The 7,986-nt window shown below is 40.8% G+C and overlaps 1 protein-coding gene across 1 annotated transcript; it reads left to right on the top strand.

The window, feature by feature from the left end:
• Positions 1-250: 250 nt before the first annotated feature.
• Positions 251-6,599, top strand: LOC148831052 (sodium- and chloride-dependent GABA transporter 2-like). Its single transcript, XM_088921328.1, has 14 exons — positions 251-446; positions 609-743; positions 1,413-1,553; positions 1,793-1,880; positions 1,973-2,105; positions 2,276-2,410; positions 3,012-3,115; positions 3,508-3,632; positions 3,895-4,007; positions 4,151-4,288; positions 4,517-4,619; positions 4,884-4,984; positions 6,150-6,320; positions 6,435-6,599. Exons 1-14 carry the CDS (start codon positions 251-253, stop codon positions 6,597-6,599), a joined length of 1,848 nt encoding a protein of 615 aa, XP_088777454.1.
• Positions 6,600-7,986: the final 1,387 nt, after the last annotated feature.

Consider the following 7,986-nt stretch of genomic DNA (forward strand, 5'->3'; position numbering starts at 1 on the left):
GATACAATTTTTGTTCTGATCAAAGCATACAGTGCCTGTTCTTTCCTGTAGTTGTAAAAATCTTCTTGGCTCATTAAAGCCTCATATGGATCATTTTTGATCACTCTAAATATGTTTAGAGCTTATATACTGTAGTTTAGAGCTAGATCCTCAGTATCTGAAACTTTCCTGTTCTCTCAGTCCCAATCTATTGTTCTCTAAAGCACACATATCCTTCTAGACAGAATCATTTCAGTGGGCTACAGCTGGGATGGCCAGGGAACTGCAGACAGAAGCCCAGCATGAGCCCCCAGTCCAGGGGATCAGGCTGGTGCAGAAGGGGCAGAAGATCCAGGAGAGGGGCCAGTGGGCAAACAAGAGGGAGTTCATCTTGGCTGTAGCTGGAAATATTGTTGGTTTGGGCAACGTGTGGAGGTTCCCCTACCTGTGCTACAAAAACGGAGGAGGTGAGAGGGGGCAATAATCATAAATCACCAAGCATTTAGACCTATCTAGCTCCACTACCTTTTTACATGGAGACATGGAACTAAAAAAGAGGTTCAGTGTGGAAAAAGTTAATAAGTTTGGGATGATATCTTTTGTGATATTTAACCTCTCTTTTTTAAAAGGTGCCTTCCTCATCCCCTATGTCCTGTTCCTGTTTACCTGCGGACTTCCCCTGTTTCTGCTGGAGATGGCTCTGGGGCAGTACACCAGCCAGGGGGGCGTCACCTGCTGGAGGAAGATCTGCCCCCTGTTTGAAGGTGAGCTTCTTGTTTCAATTCATTTTTACGGCTTTTCTGCATTACACTATCCTGCACAATCATTATTAAAATTCATCACAACAGAATTTTGAAAAACATACTCAACAATATTTTAAGACAGTGAAAGGAATTACTAATGCAACTGAGAACATAAGTATATTATAAAACAACAGGAGGCCATCTGACTGTTGGAAGCTGACAGATCAGACAGTCATGTCAAGACATTTCTTGAAGGATTCCTGGGAAATCTGTTTCAACAGCTTGATCCTATGAACATCAGAGTATCTAGTTCAGATACAATAACAGGGCATTTTAATGTTTAGACTACAAATGTTTATACAAACTATATTAGAAAGTTGTTTAAATGACAACACGAATGACATTTACAAATGACATTTTTTCGAATGCAAAAATAAAGTGTGGAAAGAGATATTTTCACTGTATGATGTGTTTCATGATGATAGTAAATCAAACTAAAATATCACTGAGCGAAAGTCTCAAATTATTCACAAATTGCCAAAAGTAATCATCTTCAATATGTGAATTTATTACAATAGATATGAGATAATAACATGAATTTTATAAAATGCCCACCGATGTGTTAAGCACCATTATCAGCTATCAGAAGACAGGAATTACTATAGACTAATCCTGATTCTGTCTCTACAGGCATTGGCTGTTGTACTGTGGTGATCATGATCTACAGCAGCACTGTTTACATCATCATCCAGGCTTGGACCTTATTCTACCTGTTCTCCTCCTTCAGTTCAGAGCTGCCCTGGGACAGCTGCAGAAACACCTGGAACACAGGTACTGAGAATAAGTGTTCACTTCAAATCTCAGTGCATTGAAAATGAAGCCTTCACAGATGTTTTTTTTCCCAGGGTGAGTACACTGGAGTTAGTGAAACTGGCATCCAGTAATGGAGTCGAAAGTTCAGATGTTTGTGTATTAGCAGAGCAATGATTCCGTTTTCTCTGCACTCTCACCAGTTCTTGCTATCTTTCACACAAGGTCACACACTTCTTCCATTCCGTTGGTTATCTCAGATGCCTGTGTGGAGTTTCACAAGCAGAATCTCACTTCCAACTGGACAGAGGCAGAAAGGGCCACCTCTGCTGTAATGCAGTTCTGGAAGTACGTTAGGCAAACCCATCACTAACGTTATATTACAGGCACTTGCAAGTTTTGTTTACAATAATATTGAATGTGCATTGTCATCTCTGCAGCAGGAGGGTGCTGGGTATCTCTGGTGGGATCGATGAGGTGGGCAGTCTGAGATGGGATCTGGCCCTGTGTCTCCTGCTGGCCTGGATCTTCTGTTACTTCTCTGTCTGGAAGGGAGTGAGGTCCTCAGGGAAGGTGAGGATTGTGTATTTGAACTGCATGACATCTTAGTTTTTTAAGATACTTTCTCAAGATTACAATTTGAAGTATAAAAACAGGGTTAACTTTCTAATATGGTAGTTTTATAAATTACATGCAGATCTGAAATTAATAGTCCATATATCAATGGTTTCCTGCCTCCTCAGATAGTGTACTTCACACCCACTTTCCCCTATGTGATGCTGGTGGCGCTGCTGGTCCGAGGACTCACCCTGCCTGGAGCTGCTGATGGACTGGTCTTCTACCTCTACCCTGATGTAACACGGCTCACTGACCCACAGGTGGTCCTTCGATGTGTAATGTATATCTCTAGCATGAGAAACATGTGGAATAAAACTGCAAAAATCTATTTTCAAAGTATGTAAAAATGCAATTTGTTTTTCATTTAATAAAGTCTACATTAAATTAAGACTGTGATATTTTTGGTTCTATGCCTCTGACAGTACATTTCCAGAGGCTACAGCAGAGCCTTGTACTGTTAGTCTGCATAGTCTGTAGTTGAATGCTAAGTAGGAACCATGATTATGTCAATAACATCATTATCTCAAAGACTGACAGTATATGCATCTCAATGACAGTTCCCCAAGTCCTACTGCTGTGGTCCAGAAGATTTATACACAAATCCACAAAATTACTGCAAGGATGTATAGAACAGGGATGAGACCAGATGAAATCCCAGGTTCTCCGCTTTCCCAGTATTCACATGGTGTTTAACCATGTTCCCAAGAAGATCTAACCAACTGATCCAGTTTGGCCAGATTCTCAAAACATGATACCAGTGCCTAACACACAGTGTAGTTGATACTGTATATTAAACTAACCCTTTAACCTGTCAAGTGGCTGCCATACAGATTTGTAAACCTGTGCTCCTGTCAATCCTAGGTATGGATGGATGCAGGGACACAGATTTTCTTCTCTTACAGTGTTTGTGCAGGACTGCTAATAGGACTCAGCAGTTACAACAAATACAACAATAACTGCTACAGGTAAGAGAAAGGTAACTCTGGAAAATGATATCAAAGTGAAATTCCTGTAGACAGCAAAGTATCATGAACTGACATTTTTCATAATCATTGTTTAAGGACTCTTACCTTTGTAATTTATCATTTTCTATGGGAGTTGAGTTAATTCTTCCATTAATAAAGCATTCCATACTGACAAATTTTGTAGGTGCTGTCAACATTTTACTGCAGTACAGTTAACACTTCATGGGATTTTTGTGCTGAACCTGGTATCCTATGAGTACAAACTGTGATCAGTACATGCAGTACAGCCTAGACCAATAGGTCCTGCTGTTAGCAAGTGTCTCTCAGGCTCCACACTAGGGTGGGTGGTGGTTGTGATGAAATGATTGTAACCATGGTCTCTCTTCATGCAGGGACTCCTTCTACCTGTGCCTCCTGAACAGCGCTACCAGCTTTGTGGCTGGATTTGTCATCTTCTCTGTGCTGGGCTTCATGGCGTACGAGCAGGGAGTGGACATCTCGCTGGTTGCTGAGTCTGGTGAGCCACAGTCTGTCCACATCTACTGTCTCATTGGTTCTCCTTTGACTGGAGTGTGCTTTGTAACTGTAAATCTTACAGGACTGTTCTGTGAAAACCTTTACTTTTACCCTTAGGAATAATTGGTTTAAATATTCATATAGCTGCTCACTAACAAAGATTTAATTTTAATTGTACTCAACTGTGCATTCTCAGATTTAGTTTGTGATTTCTATAATTGAAATGATTTCACTCCCTGCCTCCCCCATGTCTGGTTGTTCAGGTCCTGGCCTGGCGTTCATCACGTACCCGAGGGCAGTGGCCATGATGCCTCTACCCCAGCTGTGGGCTGTCTGTTTCTTCATCATGGTCCTCCTGCTGGGAATAGACACAGAGGTGAGACCGTCTTGTGAATCAGTACAATACTTTATATCCAAAGGGGTAACCTGTGTTTGCATGCTCTGTGGACTGTGTGTTCTGGTAGTGAGTTGACTCAGTGATCCAGGTGTCTGTGCTCTCTGTTATCTTGCTCTCTGTAGTTTGTGGGCACTGAAACCGTGATGACGGCCATCGTGGATATGTTTCCTGCAGTGTTCCGGAGAGGATACCGGCAGGAGCTCTTTCTGCTCCTCTTCTGTGTGGTCTGCTTCCTGCTTGGGCTCCTCATGGTCACTGAGGTGAGGACTGAAGGGCTGAGGGGCCTGATAATTAATCAGCAAGACCTGCAATGGTTTGCCTAAGAAGCTCATGGGAATGAAGAAACTTAGAAACAACAGTTTCAGTAAGTGTTGGCACTGCACAATGCCGAAAAGAAGACATTCATAGTTGTACCTCTGTACGTAATGTAAAATCACAGTTGTCACCTCACATGTATTTAAATGGCAAATTTTGCTCTGTCTTTCCAGGGTGGAATATACATCTTCCAGTTGGTTGATTACTATGCTTGCAATGGGGCCTGCCTCTTGTTTGTTGCCATATTTCAGACTATTTGTATTGGATGGGTATATGGTAGGTGTTAATGTTAATCTTTATTACTATTATTCTATTTATTCTTATTAATGGTGGGGGGTTTTCATTGCCATAATTCTAACAGAGATTTATTTGAGTACTGCTTTTACAAGGATTCACTCCTGCAGCTTAGTAGAGATAAATTAGATGCTGATAAAATACACAAAACTCTCAATGTATTCAGACTGCACTACAAAATACATTTGCTCATCTGTATTTGTGTCATTACTGAGCTGGTGATCTTCACCTCTGGGTTTCATGCAGGAGCTGATCTCTTCTGTGCCAACATTGAGGACATGATTGGCTATCGGCCTTTGGCTGTGTTTTGGTACTGTTGGCGCTACATCACTCCAGTTGTGTGCACTGTAAGAGCATGTCTTCAACTTCTTCTTGAACTTTTTACACAAACTAACCTTGAAAGTAACTTTAATATCAGTATTTTGACTAGTATTTTGGTTAAATATGCCTCCCTTAAAACTTGCTCTGTTTCTTTCAAGAGCTTCTCTCCATTATGTAAACCTGAACTTCACAAGAGAACCTGGAGCACTTAAGCAAAAGCTCTGGCGTAGTGTTTCACACTCAGGCTTACAATGAACACCTGCAAGTGTACAGAGCTGTTCTCTTTTTTGCCAGATCCTCCTATATCTCGAATACAATAATTATTAACAGCTACAAAAAAAACTAGTTGCCTAGATGCCATGCCTACAACTTTACTGAAAGCTTGCCTCTCAGACATCTGCCAGTTAATTGTCAACGTCATCAACAGTTCATTTCCCATGGGTGTGGTACCTACTGTCTTAAAGACTGCATCAATCAAAACTCCTAGATTAAAAAAACAGGCTTGTGTTCTGATAAAATGATAAACTATAGACTGATTTCTAATTCACCATTCCTATTTCCTGATTTGTTTGAACCATTTCAGTCCAGTGTTTGCTTTAATCATTGCATTGAGACTGCTCTTGTCAGGGTTGTGAGTGATTTACTTACTGTGTCTGACTCAGAAGATATAAGTATCCTTATGTTCCTTGATCTTAATGCTGCTTTTAATACAGTAAATCATTCACTTGCAAACATTCTTGTCTATCTTGGCTTTAACTGGATTTATGCTCTTATCTGACTGGCAAGCAGCATTTTCTTTTCCTTGGTCCTCCCATGGCTCCAGTCAATTATGATATGCCACAGAATTCAGTCTTGGGCCCTGTTCTTTATTATTTTTATCTTCTAGGAGACAAACATGGTCTTCAGATTCACTGTTAGGCAGACACATTTTGACTGTCTTCAAATCCCAGCTCAAAACTCATGTCTAATTACCCTACATTCTGCTTAAACATGCTTAAAACTGTATGCTCTTGTTAATTTCTTTTACTTTTACTTTTACTATTGTATTTTTTTAGTCTTCTTCTTAAACATCACCTGTATAAAGCAGTTTCTATTGTTATACTAGTGTATATTCTTTATTTTAATGCATATTCTCTAGTCCTCCTGTGCTGTTTCAGTGAAGCTGAGTCAGATGTCTGTTCTCTACTTTAGGGTATCTTCATCTTCTCTCTGGTCAAGCATACCCCTCTGAAGTTCAACAACACCTATGTGTATCCAGACTGGGCATATGTCCTGGGCTGGCTCTTTGCCCTCTCCTCTGTCACCTGTGTGCCTCTGGTCATGCTGTATAAACTCACCAGGACAGCAGGGACACTACGCCAGGTACTGTTCCAATCTCTTTAGTGACTGGAGAGCTCTATCCTGAACTGTGCTAGTTTGTTTTTTCTCCTGAGCCGATGTCTGTAACAAACTCATCTGTTCTTGTTGTCTCTCCAGCGTCTGCAGCAGTTGTGTCGCCATGCCCAGGACTTGCCTCTCAATCAGAAGCAGAAACAGAACTGTGATCCTCTGAACTCAGACTCCAAAGCTCTGTTAAGTTGTAGAGAGACACAGCTAAAGAGTGAAGGAAGCCTTGAAGCTCCAATCCCAGCAGCAGTGTAGAAAGTGCTTCAATATGGGTGCCTGTGGTGTTTGGGGTAGACATGCTCATTCATGGTAATAAAGGTGAAGTGTAAAGAAATAAATGCAGTGTTTCAGTTTCTTGAACGAATTAATCAAATTACTGTAGTAATATGATTTTGATCTGGTACTTGCTTTTTTCAGTTGAATAATTACATTTTTTATGTCATTATATCTATAAAAAGCCACCTTTTGAGAAAGATATTTTCAAACTCAATCTCTACATTGCTTTTGTATCACATTGAGCAGAGGATTGTCCTCTTTAATATAATGCAATGTAACAGATCTAGCGGAAGCAGACTAGGCATTTTTATTATCTTTACATTTGATTTACAGTTCAGTCGTTTTTCATAATGTTCACCTATTTTATCATAACACTGGACATTTCTATATTGATTCTGTTGATGTCAACAATCCTTGTGGTGCTTCTCTTAAAGTGGTCTGCTTATATTTTGGGGGGGAGGGTAATAATAAAATGTGTTTTTCAACAAACTAAAATTAATAAGAAATTAATAAAGTTGATTGATAAAATCAGAAAATAAAATATTAATGCTTTGCCTGTTCCTACGCTCAGGAGCTCAGGGTGTATGGGGTGCAATGTGGGATAAGAAGTACTTATTGCTGCAGGGTGAGGAGTATCACTGGCAGGGCTGCCTGACATCAGCAATCATGTTTCAGTCCCAGGTGTGATCCCCTGCTCTTCTGCCTTCTGTCCCTGTGACAGTCCGCAATTGCTTATGTCTGTTGTGCATTGACACAGCTAGACTCCAGTTTAGTAGTTATGGGAGGAAAGCATGAGGTTACTGTCACACCGGCTGCTAATCGGAGTCCTCCACACAAACGTCTCGCCCCAATCAAGCACCAGCCGGAGGCAATCCCTGCAAACACCGCCAATCTATCCCTTCATCCAATCAGAGCGCCTCACTTGTTAACACACCCTCCACTTCCACACACACTTAAGCCTTCTCCGTTTCACTGAACACTCGCATTTATAACTACTTGTTCTTGCTTTTGGATACTCGAACCTCTGACCTCGCCTAGCGTTTTGGATTTGTGTGCCTTCTCCTCCTGGATTATCTTTGGTATCGAACCCGGGACTCGTCCTTGACTACGTCTCCACTTTACATTTTGGATTTACCTTTAATCTCTCCTGACTCGCCTCCACAGCTCCACATAGGGTCCATCATTCAATCTACACCGCACAGCGTTACAGTTACACGCTTCAGTCGCCATTGTTTATCAACAATATCCATTGTTAAGTCACTGATATTCTGCGTTTGAGATCATTAATGGAATCCTAATTTCAAGAAAGATTCCACAATAATAATTGCAAAAAAGGTTTTAATAGATTTATGTTCTGAGAAAACTG

The sequence above is a fragment of the Atractosteus spatula genome, chromosome 7 (assembly GCF_055471065.1).
Source record: "Atractosteus spatula isolate fAtrSpa1 chromosome 7, fAtrSpa1.hap1, whole genome shotgun sequence".
NCBI classification, from domain to species: domain Eukaryota; kingdom Metazoa; phylum Chordata; class Actinopteri; order Semionotiformes; family Lepisosteidae; genus Atractosteus; species Atractosteus spatula.

Excerpts from the sequence above, each read along its gene's own strand:
- LOC148831052 (XM_088921328.1), top strand. The coding sequence starts at position 251 with ATGGCCAGGGAACTGCAGACAGAAGCCCAGCATGAGCCCCCAGTCCAG. Across the intron at positions 4,008-4,150 it reads TGCTGGGAATAGACACAGAG|TTTGTGGGCACTGAAACCGT; the intron begins GTGAGACCGTCT and ends TGCTCTCTGTAG. Across the intron at positions 4,985-6,149 it reads TCACTCCAGTTGTGTGCACT|GGTATCTTCATCTTCTCTCT; the intron begins GTAAGAGCATGT and ends TCTCTACTTTAG.